Below are 20,965 nucleotides of genomic sequence, written 5' to 3' on the forward strand. Positions count from 1 at the left end.
TTTTTTTTGTTTTTACATATGATTTCCCCATTTGTAATTACAATAGTATCATAGTTTTATGAAAGAAAGTTTGATAATGAAGAAGAGTGAATAATTTAAGAGGGTTCGGGCGCCTCATGTCCCGCGCCCACACTACACGAACCGTATAACAAATTTAAACTGGCATATGTATTTTTTTTCAGTTATTCTTTCTCTTTAGTAAAAGAACATAAAAGTTAAGAAATATTTTTGATATGGACATGTAAATTACTAATTACATAACGAAAAGAAATGTAAAATTTCTTTGCAGATGAACATACATATAATCTAAGTTTGATTTATTTCATCGGGCTGGTGAATAAACTTAGTTTGTATTTCTTCAAGTGATAATCCTTTTGTCTCCGTGACGAGCAACCAAATAAAAAGCAACGCGGCTCCCGCAATACCCCCAAATATATAAAATGTTCCTATTTCAGTTATAAAAGTTACGAGAAGAAAATTTATTCATTAAACTCTACTGTATATATAGAATATAACTCCACAGTTATAAGTTATATAATTTGGTATGGTCTAACAAACGAATAATAACGATCTAAAATGTATACAAGGTTTATAATGATGCCACAAATACAGATTCTGATTCTTTTTACCTAAATAGTTTATAACATAATTAAAAATAAGTTGGAAAAAGAAGTAGAAAAGATACCTTGGGTGCTCCACTCGAACAGAAAGTTGAAAGCGTAAGTGACCATCGAACTACTTGAAAATGATACCAACGTAACTATATTCCCTGCTGTTACCTTTATATTTATTGGAAATATCTGCACACACCAAACATTATACATAATATTACTTTATTTATAAAAGTGTGTTAAAACTTAGAAATTCATTTGTTCGAATCATATAAAACAAAAAAAATCTAAAATATCAGTTTAGTATAAGGGAGAGAGTATATATTATTTTCTGCCTTGAAAAAATAAAAGTTGAGCTAATATATGTACCTCAGACATAGTTACCCAAGGAAGACCTCCCAAACCTATTGCAAAAGTTCCAATATACAGCTGCCAATTTAGAAAACAAAAACAAAAAAAACTATTTTAGAAAAGAGACAAAAATGTTATAATCAGAAAGATTGTGTGAAAGTTGGATAAATTTTTTTACCGTAAGGCATATGAAAGTGAATATTGGAGTCAGGTTTGGTAGCAATTGCATTTTCTGCTCATACCAAATTAATATACAAATATATTGTTGAAAATAAGAGAGGTTAAGAATATAAAACTGTAGAATAAAGGGTTTCCACAATAAATAACAGTAAAAAAATACTGAAAATATAACCTGTAACGTGAAGGCGATCCCAATAAGTATGGAAGATATGCTCATCCCAGATGCAGAGGTCTATATATAGCAAGTCCAAATATGAATTAAATCAATATCAAACAGCTTTTAACATTTTTCTATATGTTAATTAGTAAATAAGTAAATGTGTTATAAGAAAACAAATACGTAAAAAAATGTAACAAAATTACTGTTAAAGGTGCTTGCTTACCAACAAGAGAGGCCGTCTGCCCCATTTATCTACGAGAATGACACCAATCATGGCCTTTGGTATCTGCGAATAGTACAAAATGTAAATCCTAGATTTTTTTTTAGAATTAAGTGATGTTTTATTATTCTATACAAACTTTAAATTGATTTTGTTTTGATAATGTGTATTCTACAAATATTTTTTTTCTATTGACTGATACAATTTTCTTAATGTTTTATATCTTAAAGATTTTTCTTAGTAAAATAGATGGAACAGTTGAATAACAACATAATATAGTTTGACTGCATAAATTTGGTGTCGTGTGCATCCATATATTTAACAAATTTTTGACAAAGACCAATGTATATACTTACCATGAAGAACCCTAACAGTGTCGATCCAATGGCCACCGAAAACCCTGTTACAACTCAAAATAAATTATTTAAAGCAAATAAAAAAAATGGAAAGAGAACTTAACTAATTTAGTTTTTAATTAAAACTTTTATCCTAAATCATGAGATCATGGCATCAGTAAGCAAAAAAATATGAGTGAAAGAAAACAAAAATATTGTTTAAAAGCTCATTAAAACTGGATATTTCACTCTGCAGATACAAATTACACAGACTGTTATATGTTAGAGTGTGTACAAAAAATGTGTTCCTCGTCGTTAAATCATTAAATTAATATGTTTGCTTGTAGTAATTCTGAATATATATATAGCGACCGAAACAAATGTCTAATGACCAACCTACGATTTACCGCCTAAGAGACGAAGTCATATTCGACCGGTAGTTTTTGATATCAATTTACTATAAGTTTGAGCGGTTTATTACATAAGTCAATGTATTATGTATATGTAATTATTATTAATTATCGCTGAAATTTTTTCATAGAGCTTAATCTTAAATTTACCAGATTTTCGAAAAATGGTACTTGCATACGCGACTACTGCAGAACTTCCTGAAAATTGTTGTACCAACATCAGCCCCATTCCTACCTGAGAAATAATATTCAAAATATACAAGTTATATGCTTTGTGTAGATAAATATTAGAGTTAAAATAGTCTTGAAAGAGTATATTTTATGTACTTATTTTGTAACATAAACTTCAGTTTACCACGAGAGTGTAGCTATATTTTCTCTGGAACAAATCACAAAAACTCGACCTTGAACTTGAATCATTCTCTACCATTTTGGTCACAACCTGAAAGCAAAATCAAAATCATTCAGACTTTACTTGTAAAGGGATGAATATAAACTAAAAGTAATTTATAATTGAAATATTATATTATGTTAACCAAAATAAATAAATTATTAAGTATTAATTATATAGAAACATCACTTGAATTTCTGAGGCTTCACGTGAAATATCAGCATCCCTCCCTCTAAGCCGAAGTAGTGAATTCTCTAGTTCTGTATCTGTACCAACTTTTGCCTTCATCAAATTCAAATAGTTTAGTTTTCATGGTTAATAAATTGTGTGTGTTATTTTTCTGTAACGTTAGTAAATTATGTAGCAAAATAAAAAATGACGACAAACCAGCCATCTTGGAGACTCTGGAACGAAGAACAATCCGATTGCTTGAATGAAGCATGGTAAAGCACCTAAACCGGAAAAATATTGTAAATTTTTCAGTTAATTTGTATACTCTTTACAATGTAACAACTCAAGTTTTCCATATTTTATCTACTATTTAATCATTCTCTTACGTACCTATATAAATATCTCATAGTTTCACAGTTAAGTATCGTACATTGGAAACGTTACCTAATACCTATTAGAGCCAACGTCCTCCAGTTGATAAAATTCCCAGAAAAATAAACCATGGCGAGTCCAAAGTTTTGAAGAAGCTGGAATCACTCACACGATGATACCTGTTTGGTAAAAAAACTTTGGCTCTAATAGGTATTAGACAGGTACCTGTTTGGTAAAAAAATTAGGTAAAGAAACTTATTAAGTGATATCAAATGTAAATATATTAGTTGTAGACTAATAAGTTACTAAATACCACATAGCTAATTAAGCCGAGCCCTATCCCTGAGGAGATTCTTCCGATGTTCAGCCACATTGCATCCTTTGGTGTTCCGTACATAAATATAAATGACTCTTTAATTGCTGGTTTTTTTTATAACCACAAACTACTAAATAATATTTGTATCACAAAGAGAAAATATGTTTGTAGTTAAAAATATTTGAATACCTTAGCGAAAGCGATGGAGAACCAACCAATGATGCAGAGGATATCAGAGACCCACATTGTCTTAATAATAAATATCATGAAATGCAAAAATTTAGTCCTTAAAAATTTTAGTTACAAATGGTTAAACTTGAAGAATATATGAGATTAAAAGTAAATTAGTTACTCTTCTTCTGCCAAGGGATATTGCCATTTTACCGCTGAACAAAGCTCCAATTGCAGATCCCAACGTGTTGAATGAACCAAATGCTGAAAACTGTTAAAGATAATTAATTCGAAGATAAATTCCAAAAGTTGAGTAAATCATTTTATTGGGATTTTTTTGTTGTCCCAATTAATACCAAGTATACTCAACTTCATGGGGATAACGACCATATATATTTTTCTTCATTAAAATTTGATGCTTATTTGTTTCAATGTGAAAAAGAATTAAAACCAAATAACACGGAATTAGCATACTAGATGTTTAGTTTTAATATAGACCTAATTGGGCAAGACATACCTCCTTTCTAATTCGACAACACTGACAACCTAGTTTTAATTGCATATATGATATATCAATAACTCTGTGTAACGCCCGTAAACCAGAAATACTGTTCAGGGTGGATGTCATGAGGGGAGTTTCTCCTTCGTCGTGCATCAAGGATGTTGAAGGAAGAGATACCTTGTGCTTGGAGCATAAGAGGAGAAGAAGAGAGATCCATCTTCTTCATGTGTGGAGAAGGATGGAAGATTGGTGGTGGATTGTGAGATCCATCTTCTCCAGGTAAGTCGTGTTGTTTTAGTGTTACAGCGATTAGAGAATCGATGGTTGTGGCGGATTAGAGATTTGTGGCGAGAAAAAGCTTGAAGGGAGGCTCGGATTATGATTTCTGGTGTCGGTCGACACCAACACCTGTAGATGGACTGCGCAGACTGGTTTGAGATGTATACTTTGGAGCAATGTTTAGAGGATGAAACGAAGTCTGTTTCAGCTGAAATTTGATAGGAAGCTTCATATATATCCAACGGTGGATATGAACGGTTGGTTTGTGATTTAATCAAGTGTTTGCATTGTGGTCTGACATATAGACGGTTATGTGGTAAGGTTGGGTGTCTAGCATGTTATTGTGTTTTTGGGTCATGGAAGAACAGCTGGGGTTAGGTTTAGATGAGGAGGGATCGACGTAAATGATGTTGTGGGCATCGTTGTCGACCGACATTAGGAGGGTATTGATCGATACCATGTGTGTTGGATCACAAGTGGTGTGATGGGTGAAGACTAACACCAGGTGGATATGCCGACCAACAATGGAGGAGTTGATAGTGTTGTCCGTGGCTAGACGAAATCAAATATTCCAGTCCATCTGTCTTGTTACTCGGTCACTAGGGATGGTTGGTTGTGTGACTCAATAACTAGATGAGGTGAATTTAGTGTATTTGTGTAAATTTTGTAAGAAGCGATTTCGACGCCGGTTATCTCGTCAGAATTATGAGGTTCGGTCGTTTCACTATATGATTGGTAACAACATCATACCATTGTGGCACATTGTGTACCGTTTATATTGTAATCAGTCACAAAAAAGGATATCAAAAGCAATAATAAAAATTAAAAAAAAAAAAAGAATTTTAAAAATGTCATTAATTTTTCCTATACCACATTTCAAAACCGACCCGATTCTAAAAGCTTATAAAAAATGCTATTTTCATATATATTCAAATAAATGTGTAACCTTATAAAACTATACACGAATTTCTTTTATATGTATATAAAATTTGTATAGTAATTTTATAAAAAAATTATAAAATCTTATAAAAGCCATATAAAACATTAGAAACACTTAAATGAACTCTCTAAATAGCAGTTATCATCAAAAAAATACCTTCTAAACTTTATAAGCATTTTCAGATTTAATGAGGAGTCCTTTTGAAAATGAACAGCTATATGCCTTTTTTTTCCACAAAGGACAGCTATATGCCTATTTTTGAAAAATATACATAAAAAAAGACATTTCTCAAAAAATTTCATGTGCATAATGTTAAGCACTCTTTATACTCTCTACTTGATATTGTCAAAAAATTTCTAAAACACTTTTTTTTTTTAATTACTAAAAGGTTCCGAACCTAGACCTGTACATCCCCTCAGGCCCGAAACCAGAACATTTTATAATGTTCCCTCCCAAACGCCATTCCTCGAATCACTCTATCTACTCTCTACTTTATATTGGTTTTACTGATGCGCATAATGTTAACCACTCTATCTAAACTTTGTAAAATTTTTGTTAAATTTTTATTTCTCTGTTACTAATCCAATCCAACGTGTTTTTTCAGTCTCTCACTCTCTACTGTTTTGTGTAAACTTTTTTTTTCTTTAGTTTACGGATAAATAAACTGTGACTAGATTAATATGAGGAAATCCTCAAAATATCACGTTTAAAGTTTATTTTTCAAAAATACCATATTTTAGTTTTTTTTCAAAAATACTAAATTATTTTTGGTCCAGTAATACCATAAATACAAAAAAATGATTTTTAATTGTTAAGGGTGGAAAATTTGTTTGTTTAGGCTGACAATTTTAGTTATAAGATATAGTTTTAGGGGTTGAGTTTAGTATTTAGGATTTAGGGATTAATTTTTGATATTAAAATTTTATTATAATTTTGTCATATTTTTGGAAAACAATACTTTTTAGTGGAATTTTTGGAAAAAAAAAACTAAAATGAGAGAAAACATTATTTTTAGTGGTATTTAAAAGAATTGCTTTTAAAATATGTTGGTAGAATTAAAAAAAAAAAGTGATCGAGAGACATACTTGCGCGATAGAAAGACCTAAGTCTTTCATAATTCCTATCTCAGCAGCTGAAGTATAACCCATCTGTAAGATAAACATAAGAAAGAAAAAAAACTGTTTACATGAAAATAGATAATACGAAATTATAGTCTTTTATATGAGTTTTGTAGTTCTTAAATTATTAGAACATTGGTAAATTAAGATGGCAGAGAATCCATGTGTGGTTGNTTTTTTTTTTTTTTTTTTTTTTTTGTTAAGGGTTAAATGCATGTGGTTTGTAATGTTCTTTCTCTCTCGGTTAATATACTCAGTTGACGATAATGATCAAATTAAAAAAAAAAATGTAAAAGTAGGACTAGCCTAGCAACACCAAAGGAGAAGAAACTCACAGCAACACCAAAGGAGAAGGAACCACAGACGGCGACCAAAGTGCTTAGGATAACACATGCAGTGATACGACAGCCTGAATCGTCGTTTTGGTCATTGAGATGCAAAAGCTGTTCCTCAACCTCTATACTTCTTTCTTCCTCCACCACCATCATTTACACATGCATGTAATGATACGACACAATTTCTGGTAAAGGACAGTGAGATCTAGGGAGAGAGAGAGAGAGAGCGAGACAGAGGAGAGAGTACAGAGGAGTGGGAGAGAGACAGAGAATGCTCTGTTTGTCAAAATAGGCTTCGTATTTAAGGAAGGTGTCACAATTATGAGAATTCTTTTTTGGGACTTTTGTGTCAATTTCCAAGTCACACGTTTCGTTCAATTATGGACAATTCTCTTAACTGCCACTAAAATGAGTTTCTTTTCTTTAAAATATAAAAAAATTAAAATTATTTTTTTAACATTAAAAACCCAAAAGACACACTCGCACACAACACATTAGAACCAGCTCGTATATACGAACCAATCTACGATGGTCTTGATTAAAGAAGAACCAAGAGGATCCAAAGCAATAACTAAGCACTAAGACAAGGAGAAAGCAACGAGGAAGAGTCCGATTCTACAACATCGCATGGAGAAAACAACGAGTCAACTGAGCCCAACTTTCACGACTCTCACGCCAACAACCAACGAAGAAAAGAGTTACGCAAATGAAGCTAGTTGGCCAAGAGATGCATAAAGATGTTGACTATAAGATCAAGCTTACACCCACTTCCCACTTTGCAGTTCGGTAATACCGCTTTGCAAGCTCTTGGTCTTAAAGGAAAAGCTTGCAAAGGAAGATTAAAATTAAATCATAAATGGTGTAATTAATAAAAACCGCTTCTTATATAAGAGGAGTAAGAGCATCACCAATGGTGGGTTTTAATTTTTAGTGTCTTATGTACTGTTGTAATTTTTAATGAATTTATTATGTACTGTTTATAAAACAAGAACTTTTAAGATTCTAATTAAAATTATCCTCTCCAATAGTAGAATATAATATTGAGTCTCTTATTTTTTTAAATATAGTTTTTTGAATCGAATTTCATTCAACTTCCAAACTCTTTGATCAGTTATGAACAAACAAACAACCAAAACAACATTGAGCTTTGGTCCAACAAGGACAATTCATACACTTCATATGTAATACTTGAAGTCGATTCAGAATGTCAAGGTGTGTGAAATGAATACATGAAAAAGTTTGCTAGCTTATAATGTTGTTACTCACCCTTTGTCGACAAGCCAATGTATCATTCCGTAAGTGACACCCTTTGTCACAGAGAAAACAAGAAATAAACTGTAGGGTGTAACTGGGCGTGGGCATATCTTCCAAGCACTCCAGCAGCAGTGTCAATACTAACTTTCCCATCTTTATATGAACATACCTAAACAATCATGGGTGAGTTAAACCAAAGGTAATTGACAGATTGCCTTGTCTTTACCGGTCAAGCCATAGCAGGAGGAGTCCCTAGCGCCTAAAGTGACAGCAAAGTAGAGATAAATAGTGCAGAGGAATGCCAGAAAAGCCAATGCAGTCAAGAGATAGCGATGCCTCTGAACAACGGTGGAGCAACTACCCAACTCTTCCCACTGCTTCTTTAGACACTGTTGTCTCATTAATGGTGAAGATACAAGCCCATCAAGAACCATGGCTTTAATCAATCAACCTGAAAAATTTGACACATCATTTAGTTTACACAAATACCAAAACAGGGTACGAAGAATCAGATTGAATGTAAATGTTGGGATTTACGTTTCCATCACAATAAGCCATTTCTACGCTACCAAAGATATATATTAATTGTCAATTTCGAATCGAGGTTAGTCTTTATTTATAACATATCCTTCTCCTTCCTTATATCAACACTGGACTTCGATCGAGATTGAAACAGCGAGAGAGAGATCGAGAGAGAAAAAAAAAAAAATCTCGAAACAATTGTATTTTTGCTTCTTCTATTTTTCTCTCAGCCAACGAAATCACGACATGTACGAGCTCTTAAATCACAATCGGGTATGTTATATTAGAGCCTCTCTTACCTTTTTTTGTTATTTCTGATTTTTTTTTTTTTTTTCCTTCTCCCTTAAAACCTGCCTTAGAACCCCTCCATTGGGGATAACCTAAGCTCATAAGAGACGGTGATGTGTCGCCTGGTGGTTGGCTGAATCATTTAATACAAAAAAAAAAAAAATTGTCGATCGTGCTTCTTTCCCTTACTCCTCTGAGTCCTCTCTCTCTATCGCGAGCTCTCATATTACAAAATCGAAAGAGATTTGTCTCACAATCGGTTGCAATCAGAGGAGATTGATTCGATTTTGAGGTTATCCGGCTGTTTGACCCCGTTATATCATCATCTACACCGACGCCGACTCTCAACGGTATCAATGGTTAAGCTGTTCGGTGAATTTGTTCTTTGAAATCGGAGATTTTGATTCACCAACCTCTTTCTCATGGTAATTTTCATAAAGCTTTGGATTGGATTCTCTGTGGGAGTGATGGTGATGCTTAGAGGCTATCCTTTTGTGTGGAATAAAATTTGACACATTTTACTTGAATTTCATGAACACCAATGAGTGTATAAAATTATAAATACAACAAAGACTTTTATATTTGTTGATTTTAGTTTTGGGAATGTCATTTACGTTATGAGTTCTGCAAATCTTGTTTGTGCTCTTGGTAATGTGTTTTGTTTGACTGCATATGTCTCTCTATTTGAAGTGTTCATATGGTCTTAGTCTTGATGCTCAACTGAATTCAACTTGTCATGTTATTGCAACTATGTTATTTGATGTTAACAAATTCATCTGCTCCCACTATTTCCGGGTAAGAGCTTTCACTATCTATTGAATGCTTGGTAGTTGTGAATGAATGAATCAGTTTCTGCTGAAGATTATAGGTGAGAAAAGCTTTCTTCAACTGATCTTTCTGTTGGTTCCTTTGGTTTTTGTTTCATAAGTCTGTGCAAAGTTTTGTTCTCCCTCTGTGTGATTAATGTCAGAGTTCCAAGGTTTTATAGTCTGATTCTCCGTTTCATAGTCTGATTCTCTGTTCTACTGTTTTGTTCTTTGATGAAAGCTTGGATCGGTTTGTGTTATGTTCTGTTCTTTATCAATATTTGTTTTGTTCAGATGATCTAAAGAAGAAGAACAAGAGGACAACAAAAGGAAGAATACATCAGATGTTAACCCTTCGCTGAGATCAAAATCGCCTGTATAGACCATGGTAAATAGATAGAGCTTGAAGGAACATGGTACAGAAGCTATTGTATAGTATACAAAGCTAGTGAATATGTGTTAAGAGTAAATGGCAAAACATAATTAGTGCAGACTTTGAATTCTTCTTATTTCATTTGCAGGCTGCATATTTTTTGCTCAATAAGAACTCCAATAAAAGTTTCACCATTGGAGAGGGATAATTTTAATTAACCTTATAAAGGTTCTTATTTTTAAAAAGTACAAAATTTATTGTTAAAAAATTATAACATCCTCAAAATAACAACCTTCCGATGGAGAAGGCCTTATTATGTTGAATGAACTAGTACTTGTTTCATAAAGTCCAGTACTCGTCAAGAAATTTACAAAGAAGAGACGAGGCAATTCCTTGCCACAATATCACTTGCCTTCCCTCGTGCACACTCACCTTTGGTGCGAGATGATATGCTCTCCTTCACAGTTCATGACAAGCACTATACCATCTCTATTCCACAACTAGACGAAGCACTTAGATTTACATACCAAGATGCAATCGATTTTGGATCGGAAAAGTTTGATGTTGTGTGGCAACGAATTGGACAAAGTACTTTCACTAGCGGGAAGACCAAAGCATCTGCACTATCACACGCGACCATTAGATGCATGTATAAGCTACTCGCCAACACCATCTTCGCCCGAACCGCCCAAAACTCAGTCCTTGACGATGAACTTCTTGTCTTGAAGATACCATTAGTTGATTTTCCAAGTAGAGTTAACTATGCCGCGCTTCTAGCAAAACAGATGGTATAATTTAAAAACGACCTCATCAATGATGACGCTTCTCTAAGCTTCGGTGCAGAACCTCCTTCACACAATCCAGGTTACTCGGGCCTATCTTTACTTTTACGCATTTATATATATATATACATATATATATTTTCCCATCTTTTCTAGATTTGTTCACACTGGGAACAATGTGATTTAAGTCTAGGAGGATGTTATCCGTTTACTAACGTATTCTTTTTTCACTTGAATGTCTTTTTACCAAGTCAGTATAAAGTTTTGGTTTTATTGAGTCAAAATTAACTTTGTAGGCAACGACGACTCTATGATATGATGAAATTTGACCTTTATATGTTCTCTAACTCATCCCCTAAGTGACAAGTTTCGTAGAATTTGAAAAGAGCAGACAATACCTAGAACCTCATCGTAGGATCTCTCCCCTCATCGTAGTGTCTACCATAAAAGTCAAGCTATATCAGAACTCGGTATCTATGGTGCATACCTCAGGTACACAAGAGCAGAAAGAAGAAGAATTTGGTAATGTTTCATTCATTCTCTACTTAACTTTGTGCCATTAAATGAAATGTGTAGGAACAAAGACAAAGTTATAGTAAACGAGCAGAGTGGTTATCTAATGCGCACGAAGATCTCATCATCAGATGAAGGCGGCGTTGCAGCTGGTTTTGGAGTCTTGGGTGTTTGAATTGGACAGCATTCACATTCGCAATCATCCTGATATATTCTTCTACTGGCTTATTTCTTGTTATTCTTGCTTGTTGAAGATTTGTGTATTAATCCATGAAGATCAATAGGACCGACCACAAAGCATAAATAAACTTGCTTATTGTTATTTCACTTATTTTAGAGCTGTCATGTAAGAGAAACGAATATAAATGAAAAAGATATAAAAACAGGGATCTGCAAATCTCCAAAATGAAGGAAGAAACAAATCAGGACCCGAGAGGAGAAACCATGGGAAATCGCTTAAGTGTCTTCTTTGTTGCTAGATAGATCAAACAGGGAAATAAGAGGAATACAAAACAATAAGATAAAACGAAGAAACAGAAGAGAACCTGGAAATAAAGGCAGAGAGAATCAAATTAAGACGGGAGAAACCATCGAGCATCCTTGGGCTTCAAGTCGGAGAGGCTGGGGAATTGTGTTAGCTTCTTTGTGTCAAGATTGAATACACAGATGCAGGGGCAGATGTCTGGGCATGAAGGTTTCAGTTTACAGTTACGAAGACGGTGATGACGGGTGAAGTAGATGGAGTTTGGTTGGATACCGAGGGTAGGGTCAGCAGGCACAGTGATACCTAAATCCAGAAGGAGGGCCTCATTGCCTAAAGAATCTACCTCGACAGACAGGTTCGGTTTGTGTATAAGCTCATCCGGATATGGATTAGGATCCGTCTTGTAGAGGCGGAAGATCCTAGGTATTTCAGAGGTTGCCTTATAAGCGATGCTCTCGACCAACAAAACCTCTCCCGAGGTTGTAACAGCAATGTTATGACTAGAGATTGCTCCATCATATGTAGTTTCATCATCACTCGGAGGAGAAGCTGGATAAAATGGTAGTAATATGTTAGTGTTGGACACATCCTTGAAACCTTCTTGTCCAGACAAATCCAGGATTCGAATGAATCGGCGAGTTGTGTAGACGTAAAGAATGTCACCCCGGAGTACCATGTCAGATAAGCCTCGAAACTCTCTGGGAACATCGATCCGTGTTGGGATGGTACGGTAATGATCTTCCCCCTTCTTGCAAAAGGCTATATATGGGGAACCTGTATCAAAAAACCATGCGACAGTGTATTCCTCCTCCTTGTTCTCGTCTACCCACAAAAGACCTCTCAGATCAACCACACTCATATTTGAGTAACCTAAGTCACCACTAGCTACTCTCTCGATGAATTCCCCATCTCCTATCCGCTTAAGAGTAAAATGGCCACCCTTAACTGAGTGTAGAGGGGGAAGATTGATCCTACCGTCGCTAAACACATCTACGATACAGAGATTGGATCCAGAATCTAGCGTCAGGAACCAGTTACCTGAGTTTGCCAGGAATCGAATCCTTGAAAAGTCTCTCTTTCTCTTCTTGTAAACTCTATCTTCGTCCGGGTTGTAAAGCACACAATCGCTGCTCTCTTGAAACAGCATCAGCCATGGAGATCTCTTTTGCCGCCGCGAAGTTTGTTTCGAGCATATATACCAATTCCGACACACGATCTTTGCGCGGTGGAAATCCACAATACTCAAACGTTCCAATAATGATCTCAAGATATCGTTCGACAGCTCCGACCATCTGCCTGTCTCCATAGTTTCTCAAGATATAGGTTTTGTACTCATAAAATTATGATTTCCTTTCGTATGTTTACTCATAAAATTATTATTACAAGTTTTACATTTTTTTTTATTTGTTTGTTAATTTTATTATTACTAGGACTTAGAGGTCGCGGGAGAAGTATTTTAGAAAAAAGTAAATAAATTCAAAATTTAAAATTATACATTATGAAATAATTTATATATAATAGAATAGTTTGAATACATAAACATTAAACATAAACTGTTACTAAAAACACAACCATCAAAATAAAAATTTATAAACAAAAAATATTATGTAGAATAGACGTAATTTTGCAAAAAATATCGTTTAAAGTATTCTAAATATATAAGATATTTTATGAAGAATTATGGTAAAGAGCTACAATTAAAAAAATCATAGTAACAAAGTGATATTAACTAAGAATATTGAACTAATCGTTGTAATGAGTAAATGTAATCTTTATTAAATAATTATAATTAAAAATGTATTTAATAATGAGTGAAACATTATCAAAGAAAAATTGAAATTAAAATACACTACTTTTAACATAATAAAATACAAAACATGATAAAATAAAATTTAAATATTAAAATAGTTTTTAACAAAAATTTATGATAAATGGACGCAACTGTAAATTCTATAGTAAGGTTTATTAAATTTTTATATTGCTATAATCATTTCTAAAATTTTAGTTAGATTATAGAATAACATTGAATATTAGATATTATATATTAATATTGAAATTATTTAAATTGAACATAAAAAGGAAAATTTGTTTCAACGAACTATGATTTGTTAGTTATTGATGAAGAGACAATTATATAGAAAGTTCAAAAAACATGACTATTTAAATAGACGTTAAAAGAGTTTATTAAAAAAAATTTAATACAACTGTTTAAGTTAAAAAAAAAAAACCAGTTTTTCACAAAAAAATACTAAAAAGTCGCAATTGTTGTTTGCATTTATTCAGATTATTATTATTACTTTTAAATATTAAATATTAAAATATTGGTTTCCCAAAAAGTTACGATAAATATACACAACTGTGAATTTTATATTATGTTAAATTTTATATTTATCTAATGCTATAATCATTTCTAAAATTGTTTGATATTAAATAATTGTAAATTGTTTGTAATATTCAATTATTTAGATTCAACATAAAATGAAAATTTTATTTCAATAAACTTGTTGGTTAATGATGAAGAGACAAATATAAAGAGAGTTCAAAAGACATGATTATTTAAATAGATACACGTCAATGACATCATACACCTATTAAAACAAAAGTTTTGATGAAAATATATAAATAAAATATAGTGAAAAGACAGACCTTTACAATGAAGAGATATAACCATTTAGATTTATAAAAAAACAAAAAAAAACAAAAAAAAAACAAAAAAAAACAAAAAATTTACGAAAATATCAAATTCAAAAATTCACTATATAATTCATCTAACTGTTGAAAAAAACTCTAGGTTTTTTATTAAATTTTTGTATTGAAAATTAACTAAAAGTTGTAAATCAGATTTATCATTTCAAAAATCTTTTGTTAAATCAAAAACTCGAGGAATTTCTTTACTTTTAAAAGAATGTATGCTAGAGAATAATTTAGAAAACTGTAAAAACTGTTGAGTGACATGTCTAGCAATTCATATACCAATTTTTTTTATAAGATTAAATGGTACATTATTTCTTCCATGAAAAAATAAAAAATTAATATGACCAAAAATAAATATGGAAGTAGTTTATGTACCTCCGACATAATTACCCACGGGAGGCCTCCCAAGCCTATTGCATAAGTTGCAATATAAAGCTGCCGATACAAATCATTGTTAATTACATTTTATTTATATAACAGACATAAACATTTCATTAAATATATTTTGTACAAGGAGAAAAAATGTTTTACCATAAAACATATAAACGATAATACTGGAGTTAACACCGAAAGCAATTGCATTTTCTGCTCATAGCAAATAAGCAAAACAATTGTTAGAGAAATAAGTTAATATTAGGTTAAGAATAGAATAGATAAAAAGTAATATAGTTATTAACGAAAAAGACTTTAAATAACCTGTAATGTGAAGGAGAACCCAAGAAGCATGCATGTTATGCTCATCCCAAGCGCAGACGTCTATGTTATATCAAAATGGTAATCAAATCAAAATATTAATCAGCTTTTTAATGTTATATCTTTTATAGATTGTCTGAAGGTACGTAAAAAGTAAAGACGTTCTCACCAACAAGAGAGGACGTCTGCCCCATTTATCGACAAGAATGAGACCACTCATGGTTTTTGGCATCTGCGAATAGCCAGAAAATACCATTTAATGCTAACAAGAGTAGAATTGTTTTTGCAAATTATTTAACTTAACACAAAATGATCATTAAAATGCCAAAAACATTACAGTTAGTCAGTTATAGTAGTTAAATAACAACTAATTTCAAAAATACTATAGGATTTAATCCATGTAGTATTGTAGTATGGGGTTACCAATTGAAATTGTAGTTTTAATTTTAGTTTTACTAATTAAAAGTTTTAAGTTAAATATATAATCAATTTTCATGCATATAAATTAACAAAAAAAAGTATATATATAACCTTACCACGAAGAGGCTTAACATCATCATTCCAATGGCCACTGGAAAACCTGTTTTAACTCAAAACAAATTACTAAGCAAAGAAAAAAAAAAGTTGGAAAACCTGTTTTTTGTTCTTCAGCTTGTGCTCTGTTTTTCCATTTTATTATTTTGATCAGCTTTTACTCTCCTCCATACATTTATATACTCTTTTTTTTTTTGAGAAATAAATTTTAACCAAAAAGTAAATGGAAAGAGGAACCTCATGGTAAATATTTACTAAGATATTTTCTTCCACAAAAGTAATGAAAAAAATCTTATAAAAACTGGAAATTCTATGCAAATACATCACTTGCAGATTCAATTTGTATATGTGTGACGTGTCTATATAAAAAGAATCAAAAGCTTAATCTTACCAGATTTTCTAAAAATGGTACTTGCATAAGAGATTACAGCAGCACTTCCTGAGAATTGTTGTATCAACATTAGCCCAACTCCTACCTAAGATATAAAATCACAACAAAAAAATAAAAAAAAATTGAATGCTATGCAGATAAATATGAAAGGTAGAATACTACGAATAAAGTTTTATGTACTTATATCTCAAACATGTAAAATTAACTGTACCACGAGGGTGTATCTATATTTTCTCTGGAACAAATCACAAAAACTCGACCTCGAATCATTTTCTACCATTTTGGTCATAACCTGAAAAACAAAACAAAATCATTCAAACTTTACATTGTTTTTACATTGTACGTACTTTATAGCTGAAAATATTATGAGAATAGTAAAACTCACTTTAATTTCGGAGGCTTCACGTGAAATATCAGCATCTCTCCCTCTAAGCCGAAGCAGTGAATTTTCTAGTTCTTTATCTGTACCAACTTTTGCCTTCAAAATTTTAAATTGATTGGTTTCATATCTTCCCATGGTTGATAAATTATGTTAATGGGTATTAACAAAAAAAAAATGACCAACCAGCCATCTTGGGGACTCTGGTACGAAGAATAAACCGATTACTTGAATGATGCATGGTAAAGCACCTAGACAGGGGAAAAAAAATTGTATTTTTATCAGTTAATATATATCTATATATATATTAATTTCTCCACAGTTGATATGATATTTATAGTTTTACTTTTACCTGATACAGCCAACATCCTCCAAGTCATGAAATTCCCACAAAAATAAACCATGGCGAGTCCAGCATTTTGAAGAAGCTAATACATAATCAGACGAGAATAACAAAGGATCAATCTACGTACTCACGACAAAGCTAATTAACTATTTTAATTTAAGAAAAACAACATTTACTGGATTTGTTTTAATTTGGGTATAACTTTTTTTTTTTTGGCTGGTATAGTTTTGTATTTGTTTATAGTCTTCTTATTATTTTTTTTTTTTTTTCCGGAAACGATGCACTTGTTGTAACCAAAGTTATTTTGATGAATAAATTTGACATTCATTCAAAAAAAAAAATTGTCTTGATTTTTACTCTTTGATGTTGGTGGACACTTATATCCTTACATATATTAAAGTATTTACCTGATTTGAAAAGGTAAATGTACCGCGGACATGTTTCGGTGCAATTTCTGCTATATAGACAGGTACCTGATAGGTAAACAAGCAAAAATAATTTAGATCACAAATAAATTAATAAAAACCAAACTGTTCAAGATGAAATTCAATAAAAACAAAAACTTAACTATAAGTTAATATAATTACCACATAGCTAGTCAAGCCGAAACCTATCCCTGAGGAGATTCTTCCGAAGTTCAGCAACATCACATCCTTTTGTGTTCCAAACATAACATAAATTCAGTATTTAAGTACTGTTCGGTTTATGTTGACAACTATAAATTAAATGGTTTGTTTATTTTCTAAGAGATGCTTTAGAATATCTGGGACCTTAGGATAGGTATTTTTGAGGTTAGAAATGATGATTAATACCTTAGCGAAAGCGATGGAAAGCCAACCAGTGATGCTTAGGATGTCTGAGACCCACATTGTCTTTTTCAAAAGTAAGAAATAAAACTTATAATCATATGTTTTAACTTTTTTTACCAAAAAAAAAAATATGTTTTAACTTTTAAGTTTTAGTAAAAAATGGCACTGGTAATCAAATGCACGTAGACAAATACGAAAACTATAGTCAAGAAAGAAAAAAGAAATGGTAAATTGAGTTATCAAGAATAATGGTTCATTAGTTACCCCTCTTCTGCCGAGGACCATAGCCATTTTACCGCTGAACAGTGCACCAACTGCAGCTCCTAACGTGGCCAATGAGCCAAACGCTGAAAACTGGAAAAACAAAAATGATTAATCAAAAAACTATTAATCCAAAGGGAAATTAAAAAAAGTTGAGTAGATAATTTTTATATTGGGTTTAAGTTACTGAAACTAATACATACTAATTCTTTTACTTTATTATTTCTAAATAAAAAATCATGAAAGATATATAAACAAATGACATGAGTAAATGGTACTTCTATTATTGTAGATGAGAGAGTGACAAGAGATTGATTCAGTAATGATGGAATTATTGATAGATACTGTTATATATGTACTATCTTTTTGGATTGTTTCGACAACTCCATATATCAGGATATTATAGTTATATTCTTTAGGTAGGGTTATTAGATTTATGATAATAGTTTCAAAAAAGGGTTAAAATGGAGGTGAACCAGACCAGCAAAGCAAACAAAGTATACTTCATTGGGATCACGGACGAGTACGACTATATATATAATATATTTCTTCTTTAGATAATTGATGGTTGTTTATTTCAATTTTAAATGGATAAAAAAAAAACAATTTTACATATTTGTTTGCATATGTGTCGTCGTCATCACTCGCTCTCTGTTACGCAAACTTTTCTTTTGGTTATTTAAGGTTAAAACATTATGAAAACCACCTTGTAACAGAGTTTTTTTTTTTTCCGACATAGAAACAAGAGTAACAAAACAGAGAAACATACTTGCGCGATAGAAAGATCTAAATCCTTCATAAGTTCTATCTCAGCACCTGATGTATAACCAGTCTGTTAAAAAAGAAAAAGAAAATTAGATAGAACATAATTAAGATATATTTTTTTTTTAAATATGAATTTTGTATTAGAAAAAAAAAGGATAAGGAGATAAAGAAACTCACAGCAACACCAAAAGTTAAAGATAACACAAGCTGTAATTCGACATTCAGGATCGTCGTTTTGGTCATTGAGCTGTAAAAGCCCTTCTTTTATGCCTCTTTCTTCCTCCACCACCACCATATCTGATGCAACAGAGTCTCTGGTATTAACAAATGAAAGCTAGAGACGAGAGAGAGAGAGAGAGAGAGAGAGAGAGAGAGAGAGAGAGAGAGAGAGAGAGAGAGAGAGAGAGAGAGAGAGAGAGAATGATCTAATTTGTCAAAGTGGGCTTGCTTGGTTGTATAAAATGAGGGATGATGGTCATGGATGCCTGATGGGTCATTATTATGAGTATTATTCCATTTCACTCAATCAAGTTTTTTGGTCATTTTGGTTTTCTACTCAAATGGGGGGTTTGGATTGGAAAGCTAACGTGGACGTGAGACATTTTTCTGTAAAAGTTAAAGATAATCTCTCGAGTCAAGTTTTATTTCAATTTTAAGTTATGTTATTTTAGAAAAGTAAAAATACATTTTTTTAATTTTGACTTTATCAAGATTTCAAAATATTTTTATAAATGATTGATAAATACATTTACCAAAGAAAATATTATTTTGACTTATCATACATAACAATTAATCGACCACAATGGATAAGCCTAATTATACGTAAATACGGAAACCTCTTTCTCTTTCACACATAACTGGAAAGATTAATTTAAGCTACGACATATATACATCGTACACAATATAAGTTAGGTTTTCTCCTAACTTTGCATAACACGATGATATTTGGCAGTATATATTTTTGACAACTGTCCTCATTTTCTAATTATTAAATTATTTTAATTTATTTTTCTCAAAAGTACATACATTATTTTCATATTCACTAAATTTAGATGATATTTCTGTACTAAAAAATATATTGACATTTATGCAATGTCCTTTCAGTAATTATATAGAGATATCTTTTATCAATATTTTATATAATTAACATAACATTATAATTTCTCATACGTATCATTTTCAATATTTTATATAAGATTACCATAACATTATAATTTTGCAAATAAGAAAGAATGAATTTCTTATTATAAATTTAGACAAAATAAATTTCTGATAATTAAAGATTTAAATATTAATATCATAATTTTGGAAAAATATAATGTGATAGTTATTAAATTCTTTACTAATTTCAAGCTATAAAAATATTATAATATTATAATAATTATTTGTTGACAAAAAAGTATAATATTTGTTTCACAGTTTTTGTGCCAAAATATCAAATCAATTTATTCTAAAATAATTTCAAGATATAAAACAATATAATATTTAATTTATCTTTAAGAGTAAACATTAACACAATTTATTGCATATTAATTCTTGAAAATGTAACTCCCGTGATGTTTGAAAATTTTCAAAAACAAATCTTTCATCATATGAATACACTTTAATGTATTAATTGCAATACAATTTGTGTTTTGTAAAAAAAAAAAAACACAGACAAAACTTATGGTATATTTATTCTTTGAAATGTAACCATAACTCCCATGATGTTTGACCACAAAAAAAACTGAAAAACCTCTAATACTACTACAAATTTATCTATTAATACCTAGACAAAGTCTTCATTAAACATCTTATTCTACCTCTCAAATGATTTTCTCAATTTTGTAATATTTAACTTTTTTCTATATGTGACATTTGTAGGTTTTGAAATAAATAAGTTGAGTCGAAATTTTGGAGCATATATAGAAGTGAACATGTGAAATATGGTTATTCATTAGAAAGAGTTAGATGAAGAATGTCTTAGGCACATAACACATTCTCACTTGTAAATGTTGGTAAATGTTGTTTCAAATGCCTATTTTGTATATCAATGTTGTAATTTGTTTTTCTTTTGATCCATTTGATAAATTTTTAATATAAAAATTTTAGTATTAGATCATAATTCATAAACTCTAATAGATTTTATATCTTAGTCACAATATTTATGCTACTTATCACCCATGCTATATTTTATACAAGTGTGTTTGTATGTATTACCCATGAAAAT

General features: G+C 31.4%; 2 protein-coding genes, 1 long non-coding RNA gene and 1 pseudogene across 4 annotated transcripts; 1 reads left to right on the plus strand and 3 right to left on the minus strand.

Moving 5' to 3' along the window:
- LOC104736779 lies at positions 210-7,120 on the minus strand (annotated as a pseudogene).
- LOC104736778 lies at positions 9,102-10,246 on the plus strand. The gene is made up of 2 exons (XR_759628.1): positions 9,102-9,351; positions 10,027-10,246. It is a non-coding gene; the product is annotated as an uncharacterized LOC104736778 (long non-coding RNA).
- LOC104736777 (F-box protein At5g25290-like) lies at positions 11,397-16,281 on the minus strand. Of its 2 annotated transcripts, none has more exons than XM_019234477.1 (6): positions 16,197-16,281; positions 15,441-15,503; positions 15,275-15,334; positions 15,110-15,163; positions 14,954-15,013; positions 11,397-13,180 (listed from the first exon to the last, which is right to left on the minus strand). In XM_019234477.1, exons 2-6 carry the CDS (start codon positions 15,463-15,465, stop codon positions 11,973-11,975), a joined length of 1,407 nt encoding a protein of 468 aa, XP_019090022.1. In that variant the 5' UTR covers positions 15,466-15,503; positions 16,197-16,281; the 3' UTR covers positions 11,397-11,972. The 2 variants fall into 2 exon arrangements, with proteins under 2 accessions (XP_019090022.1, XP_010455133.1); XM_010456831.2 differs by lacking the exon at positions 16,197-16,281 and adding an exon at positions 15,803-15,834.
- LOC104736776 (sugar transporter ERD6-like 17) lies at positions 15,859-19,131 on the minus strand. Its single transcript, XM_019234483.1, has 11 exons — positions 18,934-19,131; positions 18,761-18,823; positions 17,995-18,084; positions 17,734-17,793; positions 17,509-17,574; positions 17,329-17,394; positions 16,928-17,003; positions 16,762-16,826; positions 16,582-16,674; positions 16,408-16,488; positions 15,859-16,281 (listed from the first exon to the last, which is right to left on the minus strand). Exons 1-11 carry the CDS (start codon positions 18,997-18,999, stop codon positions 16,165-16,167), a joined length of 843 nt encoding a protein of 280 aa, XP_019090028.1. The 5' UTR covers positions 19,000-19,131; the 3' UTR covers positions 15,859-16,164.

This window comes from Camelina sativa, chromosome 13, assembly GCF_000633955.1.
Source record: "Camelina sativa cultivar DH55 chromosome 13, Cs, whole genome shotgun sequence".
In the NCBI taxonomy this organism is placed as follows: Eukaryota; Viridiplantae; Streptophyta; class Magnoliopsida; order Brassicales; family Brassicaceae; genus Camelina; species Camelina sativa.